This window comes from Diadema setosum, chromosome 2 (genome assembly GCF_964275005.1).
Source record: "Diadema setosum chromosome 2, eeDiaSeto1, whole genome shotgun sequence".
NCBI classification, from domain to species: domain Eukaryota; kingdom Metazoa; phylum Echinodermata; class Echinoidea; order Diadematoida; family Diadematidae; genus Diadema; species Diadema setosum.
This window is the reverse complement of record NC_092686.1, coordinates 36,401,016-36,420,643: the sequence shown is the minus strand read 5'-3', so window position 1 is coordinate 36,420,643 and position 19,628 is coordinate 36,401,016. Positions and strand designations below refer to the sequence as shown.

General features: G+C 37.9%; 1 protein-coding gene across 1 annotated transcript in view; it reads left to right on the top strand.

Annotated features, from left to right (window-relative positions):
• The window catches only part of LOC140244606 (mixed lineage kinase domain-like protein), a 34,872-nt gene extending 17,404 nt beyond the window's left edge, over nucleotides 1-17,468 (top strand). The window contains exons 7-11 of the mRNA XM_072324231.1: nucleotides 74-300; nucleotides 7,408-7,559; nucleotides 12,062-12,123; nucleotides 15,920-16,066; nucleotides 17,402-17,468. Of these exons, the coding sequence (XP_072180332.1) occupies nucleotides 74-300; nucleotides 7,408-7,559; nucleotides 12,062-12,123; nucleotides 15,920-16,066; nucleotides 17,402-17,436 (623 nt within the window). The 3' untranslated portion in view covers nucleotides 17,437-17,468. The remainder of the gene's footprint in view (nucleotides 1-73; nucleotides 301-7,407; nucleotides 7,560-12,061; nucleotides 12,124-15,919; nucleotides 16,067-17,401) is intronic.
• Nucleotides 17,469-19,628: the final 2,160 nt, after the last annotated feature.

The window sequence follows — 19,628 nt, the reverse complement described above, 5'->3', positions numbered from 1 at the left end:
CTTTGATCAGAGTGCCTCAGTCCCACAGCCTTGTTTTTATGTTGTTCCTCTGCTATGGCTTCACATTTTGCAGCAAGGCTGTGCTTTGTGGTTGAATACATGAAGCATGGCTCTCTGCGTGGTGTGCTGGAGAACCCAACAGCCCACCCCTTATCCTGGGAGCCCAACAAGATACGACTGCGGATGGCGCGGGACTGTGCCCAAGGCGTCTATGCCATCCATTACGGTCAGTCTAAGCCGATGCTGCACCGTGCCATCACCACCACCCGCTTCTTTGTGAACGAGTACTACGCAGTCAAGGTGGGGCTTTATACAATTTGTAGTGTCAGCAAATCTGCTGTATCCACTGCAAACATCACACTTTTACAGTGACAGGGCTCGTATGCGTCAGGAAATTTCTGGAAAGTCAGGGAATTTAAAAATACTTTTTCCAGAAGCAAAAAGTCAGGGAAAGTCAGGCAATCCATCTATTTCTTCTGGAAAGTCAGGGAAAATATTTTTTTTTTCAAGATATTTTTGTCCCTGCCGAACGAGTTCGAGCAGGGGACTATGAAACGGGCTCTGTACGTGTGTGTGTCCGTGTGTCCGTCCGTCTGTGCGTCCGTGTGTCCGTCTGTGCGTCCGTGTGTGATCAAAATGTTCAATTTGCTACTTCTCTGTCATTTATGAGCCAATTTTGATTCTGTTTGCTTTATATGATAGCACTACATGGGAGCTTTGAAACTTCTACACAAAATTTCAATTGTGACCTTTGACCTTGACCTTTGACCTATATTGTACATTTTGCTTCAAAATGCTACTCCTTCGCCATTTCTAACCCGATTTTGATTCCATTTGCTTTATGTGATGGCACTAGGTGTGGGCTTCAAAACTTGTATACAGAATTTTGTCCTTTGACTTCTTTGACCTTTGACCTTGATTTTGACCTATATTGTACATTGGCTTCAAAATGCTACTCCTTCACCATTTCTAACCCGATTTCGATTCCGTTTGCTTTATGTGATGGCACTAGATGAGGGCGTCAAAACTTTTACACAGAATTTTGATCTTTGACTTCTTTGACCTTTGACCTTAATTTTTTAACCTATATTGTACATTTTGCTACAAAATGCTACTCCTTCGCCATTTCTAACCCGATTTCGATTCCGTTTGCTTTATGTGATGGCACTAGGTGAGGGCTTCAAAATTTCTACACAGAATTTTGACCTTTGACTTCTTTGACCTTTGACCTTGATTTTTGACCTGTATTGTACATTTTGCTACAAAATGCTACTCCTTCGTCATTTCTAACCTGATTTCACTTCTGTTTGCTTTATGTGATGTCACTAGGTGAGGGCTTCAAACTTCTACACAGAATTTTGACCTTTGACCTTTGACCTTGATTTTTGACCTGTATTGTACATTTTGCTACAAAATGCTACTCCTTCGTCATTTCTAACCTGATTTCACTTCTGTTTGCTTTATGTGATGTCACTAGGTGAGGGCTTCAAACTTCTACACAGAATTTTGACCTTTGACCTTTGACCTTGATTTTTTACCTATATTGTACATTGGCTACAAAATGCTACTCCTTCGCCATTTCTAACCCGATTTCGATTCCGTTTGCTTTATGTGATGACACTAGGTGAGGGCTTCAAAGCTTTTACACAGAATTTTGACCTTTGACTTCTTTGACCTTTGACCCTGATTTTTGACCTATATTGTACATTGGCTACAAAATGCTACTCCTTCGCCATTTCTAACCCGATTTCGATTCCGTTTGCTTTATGTGATGGCACTAGGTGAGGGCTTCAAAACTTCTACACAGAATTTTGACCTTTGACTTCTTTGACCTTTGACCTTGATTTTTTACCTATATTGTACATTTTGCCACTAAATGCTACTTCCGGCGGGGACATATGTTACGCACCGCGTAATTTCTACTTTTCCTTGTTTAAAATAGTATTTGATTTCTCTTATCAACAAAGGAAAAATAGTTTGTCAAATTTGTGGTTTCTTGTATTAAGACAGTTTTCGTAATAAACTCGACACAGATATTGTGTCTATTGCGTCCTTCATGTGCATGTGCACGTGTACTTGTGTGTATGATTAGCTTACTCGACAGACAATATCGCAACCTCGTGGTTACTTATTTCCAAAGGCGCAATTATCGCAAGTCCGCATTTAGGCTGCGCATGTGAGCTCTAGCTAGCTAGCGCTACTTTGCTGCAGTGCGACCGGCCTATCTCATGGTTGTTTTCCGCAAGTCTGCCTTTTTGTAGGTAGATGTACGTACAGTGAAACCCCGTTATAACGAGGTCCGTGAGACCGGCGATATTACCTCGTTATTACCGTTACCTCATTATAACCGTACGCATTAAAAAACAAGGAAAAACATAAGCATGACGTCATATACCCATCAATGAAAGTTAAGAATATCCTTTGCGTTGATATTACACAACTATGGATCATTGTTATTAAGGGAATAAAGGGAAATCATTTGTGAATTAGACAAAAAGTACGTAGAGGTTGAAATTAGTTAATTCTTTATTTTTCTTCTGAAAATCTCTTTGCATGATATTTGCACATTATGTTCTTGAGAAGTATAGGCCTATATTATTTTCGTGATTCTTTCTACACCTATCTCTTCCTCTGGTGTTGAACCATTTTGAAAGAATTTTTTTTTTCGTTTGTGAAATACAGTGTAAAATGATAATGAACAAAGTCAGATTGTATAAAATGCGTTTGTTAAGTTTTTCTAAACACCACCGCAAATAGAGTAACATATCTGCGTTCTTTACCGTAACTTGCGAGGTATTTTTACGCTGTTGGTGCCCAGCGGGAATGCGATGATTTCATGAATCATTTCGGCTGTAATCTTATACAATGTATGATCGTTGCGTCCGAAGGGATTACAAATGCGTTCTTTATTTTCTTCTGAAAATCTCTTCGCGTTTTGTACATCTGTTCTTGAAAAATATGCGACAGGATTGAATTTGGAAGGTTAAGATCCTTTTTACGCAAATCTACCTGGTAGACCATTCTGAAAGAAAGAAAAATCTTCATTGTGAAATGCAGTGTTAAGATTGTGATAATGAACAAACCCAGATCTATTCAAACTAATAAAAGCATTTGTTTCTTTTTATGATTTAAGTTAACATGCGTTATTTAACTATTTTTACGCTTCTGTCACCTGGCGAGATCGCGATGCTTTCAGAGATAAACATACATGCGTTGTTTATCGTTAACTTGCGAGGTATATTACGCTGTTGGTGCCCAGCGGGAATTCAATGATTTCACGAATCATTTCGGCTGTAATTTTATGCAATGTACATCATTGCGGCCGAAGGGATTAAAAATGCGTTTTTTATTTTCTTCCGAAATCTCTTCGCCTTTTGTACATCCGTTCTTGAACTGTTAGATGCGTTTGTTTCTTTTCTGAACGCCGATTAAGTATAATAGGTTAACATGCATTTTTCAACTATTTCTACACTACTGTCACCCGGCGAGATTGCAATGATTTCATTAATCATTTCGGCTTAATCATACACACTCATATTTAAATTATTTGTTCAATGATAATGGACAAATTCAAACTAATAAATGCGTTTGTTTCTTTTTCTGATTTAGGTTAACATGTGTTATTCAACTATTTTTACGCTACTGTCACCCGGCGAGATTGCAATGATTTCATTAATTATTTCGGCTTTAATCATCCACACTCATATTTTCTAACAAGCAAAAGAACTGGAAGTTGGAACTAAAAATGGAAAGGATATAATGGTGAGTTGCACACACATTCCAATTGTCCATTTTTGGCCACAAGTGTCGCTACACGAATATTTTTTGAATGCGTTATCTTTTTTGTCTCATTCCCCCGTGGTCTGACCTAATATCACGCACGCGTATCTCGCAAAAAAGAAAATCGAATGATTATGTTCAATAATTTAGTAGGAACATCGGAAGGCATTCCTGTGTTTTATCGCGTTAAGAAGAAAACATGGAAGAAAACTTAGTTCCGTCCAAAGAGGGCAACATACACAATTTTGCCTAATTCTTGTTAAGAGGTTATCAAAATTTGCTCAACATTTTACTGTTGGGTTTCTACAATTGTTTTCTACTCAACTAATCCACATTGTTGTTTGGGAAAAATTCCCCTTTAAGGAGCTGCTTTCAGAACAAAGCATAAGTGTGTATAACTGAGTATACACACTTGATTTGTGTTTTGGTTCCTAGTATTATGATGATGTATTTTTACACACTTTAGAATAAGATGTGTACATCGTGTAAAATGGCCATGGAAATTTACATTTTCTGCTCTGGAAAGTCATGGAAAGTCAGGGAATTTTCAAAATGTGGAAGTGTATGAGCCCTGCAGTGAGCATGTGTAGGCCTACTAATGTGTAGTAGTGCACTTAATTTCCTACTTTCTGTTCAAAATGGGCACAGTCATATATTCTGCAATCTACTGTACCTGATTTAATAAAATCTCACTATCACGTCATGGAGAGAGAGAGCCAAGGATGATTTAATGCCAGTGAAGACTACACAGGAAAGTTACTGTAAGCCTGGGCCCTATTGTGAAAATTCAATCTCAAAGTCGAAATCAGGTTTGTGACATGATTAACAGAGTTTTGAAAGCTCTTTCATATGATGTAACCATTTCTTTATTGTGATTATTTAGCCACACAAGCCTTTATAGGGTCCTTCTGCCATACATGCAGCTACGTGACCTAGTAGGCTTTTAATCCTTTTATGTTCTTCTTCCATCCTTTGTTGTATTTAAGCATTTCATCTAATAATCTGTGCTTATTACATTCCGGTTCCTTTCCTTGTCCTCAAACTCCAGTACCGTACCTATTATTTGTATCTAGTAAATTTTTATGCCTCCGCCACGAAGTGGTGCCAGAGGCATTATGTTTTCGGGTTGTCCGTACGTCCGTACGTCTGTATGGACGTCCGTCCGCATTCGTTTACGCGATAACTTGAGTAATATTGACTGGAATTTTACCAAACTTGATCCAAGTGTTAAGTATGATGGGGCAATTACTTGAGTAGATTTTGGGTGAAATCGGTCAAAGGTCAAGGTCAATCATGAAATTGTATCTGTTTACGTGATAACTCAAGACTGAATCAAGCAAATTTCACCAAACTTTGTCCAAGGATGATGTATGGTGGGGCAATTACTTTATTAATTTTTGAGTGAAATTGGACAGAGGTCAAAGGTCAAAGATCAAGGTCAAATCCTAAAGTTGATCTTTTCATGTGATAACTCAAAACTGGATGAAGCAGCTTTCACCAAACTTGGTCCAAGGATGATGTATGATACGATAATTAGTTAAGTAGAATTAGTGACATTGGCAAGAGGTCAAAAGGTCAAGGTCAAATGCTAAAAATGTTGCTATTTCCCCATTTGCATGCAATGCCCAAAGGTATTTTCTTAGAAATTTAGTGTAGACATGTACTACTGCATAAAGATTCTCCAGTGAGAGTTTCATGTCATAAGGTCAAAGGTCAAGAGGTCAAAGATTAGGTGAACATGTTACAATTTCACTTTTCTCACAAATGGTTCAATGTATCTTCATGGAACTTGGTACATACGCATGTACTGACTGGCAGGGATTAGGGAATTTAGGGGTCACGGGTCAAAGGTCAAGGTCAACTCGTCAAAATTTTACTATTTCCCTCATATACTAGTATATGCAATGCTTGCATTATTATTTCTAAAACTTAATATTCATGTATTACGTAATGGAGATTCTCTTGGAAATTTCCTGCCAGAAGGTCAAAGGTTAAGGATCAAGGCCAGGTTTAAATGCAAAAAAAAAAAAAAAAAAATCTATATTATACTTGAATACACTCTTTCTTTATACCTTGAAAATTATTCAATGCATTTAAACTTATAAAAGGGTCAGTCAGAAGTCAAGTAAAAATCCTCAATTCCCCAAATACATGTACCTGCACTCTTTAACCCGTTGAGGACGAGTCCCGAATATACTCGGGCAAGTGTCTATGGGAAATGCGTGTTGTAGCAAAATCAAACCGTCCTCAACGGGTTAATAGACAATTATAGCAAACATAGTTCGAGGAAAGTGAACATTTAAGATATTTCTGACAGACCTGTCATTTCAGTATTTTGCCAGTTATGTGAAACTGTTATCTCACATTGTGAAGACATTATACTATACACCTATTGGGAGAATCACGCGTTATGGCGGAGGCATCAGTCGCCATAGCGACGTTTCTGGTTTGTATAATTCTTTGTACACGTGCATTATTGAATAGACAGCATCATGTGTAAAGCTGTGTTGATAAAACTGCTGGAGCTTAAATAAGTTTGGGTTTTGTTCTTGGCAGTCACTGAATGCAAAGCCTCTGCTCTATCTCTCTTAACCTGTTTAATACTAAATTCTGAAATCTCCATAGACGTGATATGCAGGCCACCAGGTTCCCGTATGGAACCGGTTAAATTGACTTGTAGCAGGATTGGACCCATGATAGACCATCCTATACTTAATTATACCCCCGCCAAACGAAGTTTGACGGGGGTATATAGGAATCAGCGAACGGTCGGGCGGTCGGTCCGTTGCAAATCTTGCGTCGCGAACTACTTCCTCAGTTTTCAACCGATTCCCATAAAACTTGGCACAGATGTGTGCCTTGGGTTGTAAATGTGCAAGACGTATTTTTTGACAGTACCCAAAAGTACGTTGCCATGGTAACGGCATATTATGGGCAAAAATGGGTACAAATCTTGCGTCGCGAACTCCTCCCACAGTTTTTGATCAATTTTTATGAAATTAGGTACAGGTGTTCATCTGAATATGTTAATGTGCAAGACACATATTTCCGCAGTGGCAAAAAGTGCGTTGCCATGGTAACGGCATGTTATTGGTAAAATATAGGGCAAAATGCTTCATGGCAAAACTGCTTCATCAGTGTTCTTCCAATTCTCATGGAATTCATATTGAATGTTTGTCTTAGGATAAAGGTCAGCATGACACATTTCTTGACAGTGACAAAAAGTACGTTGCCATGGTAACAGCTCACATATTATGAGCCAAAATGATGGAAAATTTTGTGTTGCAAACTACTTCCTCAGTTTTTGCCCAATTTCCATGAAACTTGGTACAGATGTGTGCCTTTGGTTGTAGATGTGCAAGACGCATTTTTCGACAGTACTCGAAAGTACGTTGCCATGGTAACGGCATATTAATGGCAGAAGATCAAGGAAAGATCTTGCGGATTCAACTACTTCCTCAGTTTTTTGACTAAAGCTTATGAAATGTTGTTTTGACCAAAGCTTATGAAATGTTGTTTGGCGGGGGTATAACCAGTCGCTGTAGCGACATTTCTAGTTTCATATATTTTGTTATTCTTACCTAGACGTAATTTTCTGGATGCTCTTTCCTCATGTGGCTTTTGCAGATTTCGGACAATGGAATGACAAAGTCGCTGTCAAAGATTAGTCAGCGTAAAGACAAGGTCTTAGGTGATGTGGAGAAAGACGAGATGTTGTATCTTGCCCCTGAGGAGGCTGACATTAATGGCAAGATCAGCATTAAGACCGAGATCTACAAGTAAGTTATTTTTTTATGCCTCCGCCACGAAGTGGTGCCGGAGGCATTATGTTTTCGGGTTGTCCGTCTGTCCGTCCGTAATGAATTTTGTGGACAAGGTAACTATCAAAACCTGTTGAGGTATCCTAATGAAACTTGGCATGTATGTGTATTAGGGGGTGAAGTTGTGCCTATCACCTTTTGGGTGCACATACTCAAGGTCAAAGGTCAAGGTCAAATACGTAAAATTTCACTATTTCCACCATATCTATTGAATGCCTTAAAGGCATAATTTACCATATGCAGATGAAAGCATTAGTGCTTTAAAATAGTTCTAAAATGTGAGTTAGGGATAGAAACAACCACTGTCAAAATTTGAATCTGTATAATCGCTGTTAAGTGTTGTTAAATACACGAAATGTGAACAATAGTTATAATAACAATGTTTCCAGACTAAACCGTATACAGTTACGGTTTATTGAGAAAAACCCTGATATCTCCTTATATCTTAGGTTTTATTGCAAATATTTCATATGGTAGGATGTTTTATGATACAACAGACCTACACATATGCATTAAATGTGATATCTTAAACATTTTTGAAATCACTGCTTCCAAAGGTAAACTGGACCTTTAAGATATTTTCTTGAAACTTATACCCCTTTCCCGCTGCCCGTCTCGGTGAACCACCGAGAGGTTCCCCGGTGAATTCACCGGGGAACCTCTCGGTGAAAGTTTCAGTCCCGTCGTTTCACACTGCTCTCGGTGAAACTTTCCCCTAGACGGGTTTTCTGCTCGCAACGTGGGTGATCTTATGTACTTGAGTTTGTTATGCATCTGCGATTTGGTTTTTTCGATCCCATGTTCAGCAAGTTTTCGGAGGAGGGACTCGTACGTGGTGCCAGCGTCAGCCGACGTCCCGCTCAGTTCTTCGTTCACTGCTGCCTCGCTACGTAATTGATGAAGTAATAATCTCTCTTCGTCTTTGGTCCACGCTCCAGCCATTTGCAAAATTCCCTCAAATTTCAACAGTACAAAACGTCAAAGGATTTCTCCTGCACACTGTAAACCCAGCACTTGACGCCAAAGCACAAAATACGAAAAAATCAAGAAAGAGGCGGACTGTATCACTATCAGACTTTACTGGAAGAGTTAAGAGCTACATAGACACTAGAGGAAGACGAAGAAGGAGGAAGCATCAAAGCGATCAAGTACATTGTAAACCTATATCAGCTTTGTATACACGGCGTGCTAATTAAACAATACAATGCACAGCATGATGGAAAACAATGCTGTCGCACTGTGAACGCCACATTGCACACGAAACGACATACACGTGTACTATGTAGTGTCGTGTGTATGTTTACAAACACGAATTACTAGTACCCTTTACGTGTGGATTTGGGAGGTCGAGTGCGCGCTAGCTAGCTGAAAACGTGTGCATGACCAGAAACAAGACATGACCTTTGACATAATCTGCATATTTTCCCCGGTGTTTCACCGAGACAACCTTTCACACTGGGCGCTCTCGGTGAACCACCGGGTGATTTCCCGTTGAACTATCGGTGTTTACCCAGGACGCTTCTCGGGTAAAAATTGCCCAAAATTTCATCGGTGTTTCACCTAGGCTTCCCCTAGGTTTCAACCGAGTGACCTTTCACACTGCGGGGTTCCCCGGGTGCCCCCAGGTGCCCCCGGGGAAGATTTTCTTCAGCGGGAAAGGGGTATTAGTGTATACCTGTATTACCCAATTAAGATTCTCTGGTAAAAGTTTGGGTCATGAGGTCAAAGTTTAAAGGTCAAAAGGTCAGGGTCAAATACATAAAATTTCACTATTTCTACCATATCTGTTGAATGCCTGAAGATATTTTCTTGAAACTTAGTGTATACATGTATTCCCCAATTAAGATTCTCTGGTGAAAGTTTGGGTCATGAGGTCAAAGGTCAAAGGTCAAAAGGTCAAGTAAAAATATCAAAACTTCTTTTTTTTCTCCGTACCTTGGAAAATTGTTCGAGGTATCTTCATGGAACATAGTATATACATGTACTGACTGGAAGTGATTATCTAGAGAATGTAGGGTTCATGGGGTCAAAGGTCAAGTGCAACACTTCAAAATTTTACTATTTCCCTCATATTTATGCAATGCCAACAGGGTTATTTTTTTTTACACTCTGTGTATGCATGTGTAACCTAATAGAAATTCTCTGGAAAGTTTTTTTTTTTCTTCTTTTTTTGCCTCAAAGGTCAAAAGGTCAAAGATCAAGTGAAAGTGCTGAACTAACTTTTTCCTCCATATCTCGGAAATGGCTCAAGTTATCTTGAAACTTAGTACATCTATATTGTGCATGCTCTACCTGAAAGTGATTATCTTATGAATTTTAGGGTCAAAGGCCAGATGAAAATGGTAAAAATTTACTCTTCAATTCAGAAATTGCACTTTTTCTCCATACCGGTACCTTGAAAATTACTCAATGCATAAATGTATGAATGGGTCAAAGTCAAGTTAAAGTCCTTAAATCCCCAAATACATTCTCTCCTATTCATCCAATTAAACCTAGGTCAAGGAAGGTGAACATTCAACACATTTGTGACAAACTTGCCATTTCAATATTTTGCCAATTTTGTGAAAATGGAATCACACATTGTCCACATGTACTATCTAGACCTATTGGAAAAATCATGCATTATGGCGGAGGCATACCAGTCACCAAAGCGACATTTCTAGTTTCTCTCTGAAATATCATTGTGCTTTCATTCAGCATGGTTCCTTCAAGGAAAACTTCACCCAAATATATGTTAGTAAATTCAGCAATATTAGTAGAACACATCAGTGAATTTTTGAGGAAAATCAAACATTCCAGTCACAAATTATATGTTTTTATTTCTGTGCAAGCATTGGGGATAAGAAGACTACTACAGTTTGCGATTGCACATATGTACAGCAAAATAAGATCTTTAGAGAATTCCACAAGATTTCATTTTTGATGAAATGCACTTACTCCCTCAGCTACCAAAAATGTTGATATTTTTGTGTGATTCATTTTTCATGCCGAGCGGTTCAAACACATATTCTCGGGTTTTAGAATTTGCGCTAGCCAGAAGTAGCACAAAATATGCTAAAATTAATGTAACATGAAAATTTCTGCATTTTCATTTTAGTCATTGACACATATTGAGAGTAATATTGTTCCCCCAGCTTCCTGAAAGAGGTAAGTCAAGCACTCTTTCCTTCACTGGAAATATGAACATATTTAGAATTCAGTTTTTATTTTTTATTTTTTTCGAACAAACATGACCTCACAAATTGTAGTAGTCTTCTCATGTAGTGATGACTGAACAGGAGCATGAAAAATGTGTAACTCTTGAACAGATTGTCCACTTTTTTGTGAAACTTTCACTGATGTGTTCTACTAATATTTCTGCATTCATTTAATCCACACATACGTTTGCAGCAAGAAATGAATGTCAAATTAGTCACCAAATAGCAGGTGATATGCACAACTTTAATTTACTCCTCTGCTGGCATTAGGAGAAAAATCACAGCAGACTGCTGCCATAATCCAACCAATTTTTACTTGCCACATTGTCTATCAATTGCCCCAAATCTTTGATTCTGTGGAAAAGTGTCTGTGCTGGTAATGTTGAAACAGCATTTTCAACTTGAGGGCTTTTCTTCTTACAACTGGACACCAATGCATGGTGACACTGGATTAGAACATTATAAAGAAAGTATGTAAGGAATTCCATAGAGATGCATTTTCTTGAAAATGGAAAGAAATAAAAAATAAAAAAAAAACCACTATCTCCAGAGGACATGGAGAATGGTGTTTTAATACCATCTATTAGTATCGGGTCAAATATGGGTATTTGTCCGTTTTCTTTTTATAGTCTCAATATGTTGGCTTCTAATCTGATTACCTAGATGTCTCAAATTGTTCTAGATATAGTGCACACCCATTATGATGAACACAGTTATAACAAAATTCTGTTTACAACAAACATTTCCCTCTTTATGTTTTTTATTGTTTATTTGTTCGGTTATAACAAAATTTCGATATAACGAAAAAAAATGCCGATCCCGAGGACTTTGTTATAATGTGAGTCCACTGTATCCCACTCAAGAGAGAGCAGAACTTGGAATTAAATCAAAAGTACAGAAAATGTAATGACTTTTTAATGGATTGTCCAATTGTCCAAACACTCTCATTGAGTATTCTACTGGAATCCAAATTGTGCTTTAGTAAAAACTTCCTCATGACGATGCCTTTCCAAACTTGATGCCGTCTTCCAATCAAAAGAACCAGGATGGAGTGACTGTGCTCAGGAACAGCTACCGCGAGAACAGACAGAGTCACTGCAGATGAGAATTAGAAAGCAAGAAACCACTCGTTAACATGCTACGATTAGAAATGTATTATACAGGGCTTGTACCTTTCATGTTGAGTTCACTGGTTTCCCACCCCCTCCTGTAAAGCATCAATATGAAATATATCCTTCTCTTTTGTGTGCTATCTCTTTCCAGGTTGGGAGTTGTGTTTTATGAGATTGCCTCAAGGAAAAGGCCATTCCAGGCTAAGGAAGAAGGTAAAGTATCTGCATTTATTTCCGTTAGGATACTTCAAATTGTTATTATGATTATTGACACCACAAGCTTAATAATGATAGTATGTTCATACATTTATTATGCGTGGACACTTTCAAAAAGAAGTGTACATAGTATGCATAGAATTTATGATTATTATGCCTCTGCCACGAAGTGGTGCCGGAGGCATTATGTTTTCGAGTTGTCCGTCCGTCCGTCCGTCCGCTTTCGTTACGTGATAACTTGAGTAATATTTACTGGAATTTTACCAAACTTGGTCCAAGTATGAAGTATGATGGGGCAATTACTGTAAAACATGATATATTCGCGGCATGAAATTTTCGCGAATTGGAGCTGACAGCCTTTTTCGTGGCATGAAATTTTCGCGAAGTGCCACTGGCGTTCAATGCATATAGTGTAAACAAGAACTTTCGCGTGCATTTTAATTTCGCGAATCTTGGCACTCGCGAAATTCAAGTGCACGCGAAAATTCCTCGTTTTACAGTATTTGATTAGATTTTGGGTGAAATCGGCTGAAGGTCAAAGGTCAAAGGTCAAGGTCAAATCATGAAATTGTATCCGTTTACGCGATAACTCGAGACTGGATAGAGCAAATTTCACCAGACTTTGTTGGAGGATGATGTATAATGGGACAATTACTTGATTAGTTTTTCAGTGAAATCGGACAGAGGTCAAAGGTCAAAGATCAAGGTCAAATCCTAAAATTTATCTGTTTACGTGATAACTCAAAACTGGATGAAGCAGCTTTCACCAAACTTGGTCCAAGGATGATGTATGATAGGACAATTAGTGGAGTAGATTTTAGTGACATTGGCAAGAGGTCAAAGGTCAAACGGTCAAGGTCAAATGCTACAAATGTTGCAATTTCCCCCATATCTATGCAATGCCCAAAGGTATTTTCTTGAAACTTGGTGTGGACATGTACTACTGCGTAGAGATTCTCCAGAGAGTTTCATGTCATAAGGTCAAAGGTCAAAAGGTCAAGGTTAGGTGAAAATGTTGCAATATCACTTTTCTCGCAAATGGTTCAATGTATCTTTGTGGAACTTGGTACATACACATGTACTGACTGGCAGGGATTATCTGGGAAATTTAGGGGTCATGGGTCAATAGGGGGTCAAAGGTCAAGGTCATCTCCTCAAAATTTTACTATTTCCCTCATATACTAGTATATGCAATGCTTGCATTATTAGTTAAAAAAATTAATACAGTTCGACCTCGATTATCCGGCCTCCTTTTATCCGGAAATCTCTATTATCCGGACGCGTTCACGCAGTGAAGGACTTTTTTTTTTCATCCAAAAATTGAGCAAAAAGCAGTGACTTTCATGGATCTATTTCACTAATTTCATAAGATGCGCATGATAGGTTTTTCAATATCTAATGAGGTAAAACATGTATGATTTTCACATAAAGAGAAACTTTATTTTTGTGAAGAAGGGACTACAATTTTGCGCAGGCTAGCATAGATTACACCACCGTTGCGGGGTACGCTACCTGCCTACATGTATATGTAGCTGCCAGTGAACTGGGACGGCAGCTTGGACGGCAGGTATATACCTTAACATTGTGTCTCCCATATTCGGCCAATTCGCTTATCCGGATGAGCGCCGGTCCCGACATGGCCGGATAATCAAGGTCGAAATGTACATGCATTACCTAATGGAGATTCTCTGGGAAATTTCCAGCCAGAAGGTCAAAGGTCAAAGGTTAAGGGTCAAAGGCCAGAAAAAAAAAAATCCATTTTGTACCGTCATTACACTCTTTCTTCATACCTTGGAAATTACTCAATGCATAAACTTATAAAAAAGGTCTGTCAGAATTCAAGTACAAATTCTCAATTCCCCATGTGTACCTGCACTCTTAAAAAATTGAAGCAAACCCAGTTCAAGACATTTCTGACAAACCTGTCATTTCAATATTTTGCCAGTTATGTGAAACTGTCATGGATCACACATTGTGGAGACATTGTACTATACGCCTATTGGGAGAATCATGCATTATGGCGGAGGCATCAGTCGCCATAGCGACATTTCTAGTTTTATGATATGTATCAATTCACCTGTAATGAATTCAGTTACAGTTTATTTCCATCTAACCATGGAAACAGCCCTTTCAAGGACTGCATACGCATGGTGTAACTGCAAACCTCTTTTCCTAATTTACTGAATCCATTCTTTATCAATCTATTGAGTTGACTGATATTTGCAAAAATAGCATCTCTCCAATGAAATTGCCTCTCAAAAAGAAATGCAATTTTTATGCCTCCGCCTGAAAGTGTTGCCGGAGGCATAATGTTTTGGGGTTGTCTGTCCGTCCTCAATTTTGTGGACAACATAACTAAGAAATGACGTATCGTTATAAAACTTGCCATGTATATGTATGAGTTGGCATATTGTGCCTATCAATGCTTATGCTCATGCTCAAGGTCAAAGGTCAAAAGGTCAAGGTCAAATGCTCAAAATTTCACTATGAGATTTCTCTCATATCTATGCAATGCCTAAAGGTATTTTCTTGAACCTTAGTGTATACATGTACTACCAAATATAGATTTTCCAGAGATTCAGGTCATGAGGTCAAAGGTCAAGTGAACATGCTAAAATTGAATTTTTTTTTCTCCATATCTTGCAAATAGTTCAAGGTATCTTCATGGAACTTAATACATATGCATGTACTGACTAGCAATGATATAGGGAAGTTAGAGGTCATGGTTAAAAGTTCAGGGGGTCAAAGGTCAAGGTCAACTCCGTAAAATTTCATTGTGTCCCTCACATTCATGCAATGCCTGCAGGATTTTTCTTTAAACTTAATATACATATGTGTACATCTATACCCAACAATCGAGATTCTCTGGGAAGTTTCTTGCCAAAAGGTCAGAGATCAAGTGAATTGTGCTGAATTTCACTTTTTCCTCCATATCTTGAAAGTGACTCAAGGTATAATTATGAAACTTTGTACATTTCTATGCATGTTCTACCTAACAGTGATTCTTTTGGGAATTTTAGGGTCATAGGTCAAAGGCCAAGGGTTAAAGGCTAAAAAAAATGTTTAAAATGCTTTAAAAAAATTACTATACAATACTGAAATCATACTTTTCTCCATACCTTGAAAATTACTTAATGCATAAACGTATAAAGGGGGTCAAAAGTCAAGTAAAAATGCTCAAATTCCTAAATACTGTACATGCACTCTGAATAGACGATATAGCCATTTACCCAATTAAACCTAGTTCAAGGAAAATGAACATGCAATAAAATAAAAAACCTGTCATTTTAATACTTTGCCAGTTATGTGAAACTGTCAACACACATTGTAAAGACGTTGCACTCTAGATCTATGAGGAGAACCATGCATTATGGCAGGGGCATACCAGTCGCCATAGCAACATTTCTAGATGCCATTTGCAATAAGGAATTCGTAATTTTTTTCTTTTGAAACATGATAATAATTAGTACTCGTTGTAGTCCACCACTGTGGTTTTTGATTGGGAATTCAACCCGTCAGTTATTACGAAAGTCCCAGATCCAAGAAATATCATGCTTCCAAAATTAATGGCATCTACTGCAAAGCAGTCTACAAGCTTGTAATATATTATTACGTGTAAACCTGTGTTCTAATAGATCGCCATACTTATATAGACTGCACAATCAACAATGCAGCATAGAATTTAGATAAGTCTGTTGTGAACATTCATATCTGTTGCCATAATTCTGCACAGGCGGATGAGTTCTATTGAATTAATAGTCGTTTCTCCTTCTGATGTTACCTTGTTGCTCAGCGGATGGAAAGCTAAGCGTCGCCGAAAAGCGCCAATTCATCAAGAGTGGTAAGACAGAGAAACCACCCACCGACATTCCCGAGGATTTCCGCGAGCTCATTGAGATCTGCCGTGCGACACGTCCAGGAGACAGGCCAGACACAGGAGGTGAGTTGGAAATGGAAGCCAGAATTACCCGCTCTCTTTTTTATTTTGCTCATTTTTCGAAACATTATTTGGAATTTCACTTCTTCATCACTTCTCTCTCTTATCTCAATGATATTCCAGCCTTCCTCTCCCCTCCTTTTCACTCCAGTAAATTCATTTGGACCCCAATACAATTCCGACCATTATTCTTGGTACAAAGGGGAATGTATGCTCGAATGACATGGGGTTATTTTTTCATTTCCTTCCTATTAAAAATGTAGTAATGTATTGCCGTAAGATTTCATACATGCTAATTAGATACATTTAACTCTTCAACCATGCAAAATTTTGTGATGTTTGCTAAAGGGATGTATGATCTGTAAACCAGTTGAGGACGGACTGATTTTGCTACAACACGCATTTCCCATAAAACCCTGCCCGAGTATACTCGGGACTCGTCCTCAACGGGTTAAAGATTAACCCATGTATTAGGCAAATGACATTTCCATTTTCATAAGTGATTCAAAGGTCTGGACATTTTGCTGATCATTTCTGAAATGTATATGTTCAATCATGAAAGTGACTGTCAACAAACTGATATTATTGAATTGAATTCAATATGAATTTAATGGAACCTGTTATTGGACTGCAATAATGAGTATGATGCTTTGAATAGCATTAAGCTCATATTAAATATGTATTTATAGATGCTCAGTACCAGGGGTAACATCTGCAGCATGTCAGATTAAAATATTAAAAGAGAGAAAGTTCAAAGGTCATTCAAAGACCAAGCTGCCAAGTCTCCAAGATATTGTAAGAGGCTTCCTGAAATCATACCTATGTCTTCATATCCTATTATACAATGAAATGTAAAATCATTTCTGATTTTGGACTTGTGTTTGCTAAGCGAGATGTTGACTTGCCATTAAAATTGGCACTACAGAATTTTACTGCATACCTTTGTATCTCTGCTTATATATCTATATTGGAAAAGGAATAGGTGGAAATGTTTAAATTTTAAAAGTCAAATCTGTACTGATACAGAAAGAAACTTGCATTGTCAATTTGAGAGAGAGAGAAAAAAAAATTATCTTGTGCAATTTGTTGCCAATTTGAGATCTATACATTTGGAAACCATGATGCATCTCAAAGTTCTGCAACCAAAACACTCATATACTCAAAACAATGGAATCAGGTGGAAGAGAAGTTTTACTCTACCATAAGAAACATGAGCAGTTAATTGTACAAATAATGATAAAGAATAAAAAGTAAATATTGTGTATGAGACTTGAGGACTTATAAGAACAAAGTTGTTATTCTTTTCCTTGTCTTTCAATTTTGTCTCACTTCATTCAGATGTTGTCACCCGACTGAATAAGATGTGCCTATAATGTGATAAGAAGTTGTCACGACAACCCACCCCTTGACATCATCTTCTGCGTAGATATTGCAAGCCAGTAGGCAAATGCGTAATGTTTTCTCTGAATGAATTGATTTTCAAATAGCTGAAAGCTAATAAGTGCTTCATATTTAATTTTCTATGGTCAGTCACTAGTATTTGCCTACAACAGTAGCTTGGTATGCATGATATTGTGAAAGTGGATCTTTTCGGGCGAGTAATTTTTCGTGCTTGGGCGGGTAAGATGAATTTCACTTGTTATTGATTCTGCAGAATCAGGACATTACTACTGCATGGAACATACACTCCTATGGCATGAAAAATAGTCACACATGCTTTTTTTTTGTCCAATAAGAGTTGACCATTGCGGGAATAAATTTTCGATAAAGCTTTTTCTCTCATCAAATGGACATGTTGACTCACATTACAGTTTCTGTAGATAATTGTGGACATATAAAAGAATGCAATCCGTTTGTGCAATGGGCTTTTTATTTTTTGAATAGCCATGTTTAACCCATCATTTTAAAGTTTATTGATACCACTCAAAAATGTAATCAAAAGAGATCTTTTTATGTCTTCTCATGTGTTTGATTTGGATTATGGTGTAAATCTTCAGGCACGAAGGGCTAACCAAACATAAAATGATCTGATCTCATGTCATAGTGTGTTATTTTGTTTTTCGTATGGTAATCATGAAAGTCTACTTAAAGAGCAATTTCATGTTGTGTTAGAGTGTGTAATTTCCTGCCTTACAGGACCAATTGGTATGAATTCTGTTTATGTCCAAGGTTTGTAGTTGAACCACCACAGATTCAAAGTGATTGGTATTAAACTGCAGCCTTTGAAAGAGAAGACAACATGTTGGCATATTAGTGCAGGGAAACCTTACTATTACAAGCTGGCTTACAATGAGCTACTGCTTTTTGCAAGGTGAATTATGTGGTCCCAATTTTTTCCATAAATGTATGCAGCTGATCTCTTACATAGTATATTTACAAGTAGGTTCTTGCTCTAACAATATAAATGCAGTGGTGGTGCCAACCTTGTTATATTATGTCTGAGCTTCCTTGTATCTCTGTCAATAATTTGTCATCAATGCACATAGAATCATTCTGCTCCCATAGAGTATTTTAGTGAATAAAAGGTCAGTATCATATTTCCAGGGTATATTAAGGATATTTAAATCCAAATGTCACATCCATAATTTCTCAGTACGTCAGGGATTTTATCACCAGATGACTCAGTGGAAATAAGTTGTGTATGTTGATAGTGATTCTGTGTAGAGTTGATGCCACTGTGTCCAAGAACAAAACAGAAGAAAGCAACATGTGGCAATGTAGTAATTCTGTTCAAGTTGGCCGATTGTCTCAAAATATGGAAATGGAAGGAAATACAATACAATGCAATTATGTTTATTGACAACTATGCAGCATCGGAAGCACAGTCTGTGATGTACTGTATAAAGAGAAAGAGAACTTTTTCATCTTCACAGACAGCAATGGGACTTACTGCACTGGAGTCTTTCTTGTGCTGCCAGCTTTTTGAAAAAATGTCTAATTAATACCTTTGTGTGCTTTTTCTTATCGAGTAATGTACTTTCTTTGGCCTCAGTACTTAAATGGAGCAATTCCAGAGTTGTGATTTAATCAGATATGATATGACTTGTCAACAAGAAAGATTGATGAAATAGTGAGTACAAATTTTGGTGCACTTGATTCCCTTTGTAGGCCCAACTCTAAGCATTCAGATATGTGAAATGCCCACAAGAGTATGATATCTGATTTAAAATTTTTCGTAGCAAAACACGAACAAAGTGCATTAACCCCAATTGTGTAATTTCAGCAGTTAATGCACCTGGGGGAAAAAAAAAAAGAGAAATTAATGAGGAGTGTGAACGTGGATGTTGCTGTTTGTATTACCATACACACATCTTGTTGATACAGTACATGACAGGGCAAACTATTTGGCTGTCTTACGCTCAACAGCAGAGGGCGCTTTTATAGTCCCTCCTTGTGGATTGACCGTGCAGTTTTAAACCTGAAGTGCTTTCAAGTCAATGTAGTCTGGGGGAAGCTGTATCAGCACAATGGGCCTGTCTTTATCAGCTGAAAATGGACTGTAAATATTGAGTACATGTATCCGAGTCTTCCTGACAGACCTGTGGCCTTGCATGCACCTACTTTG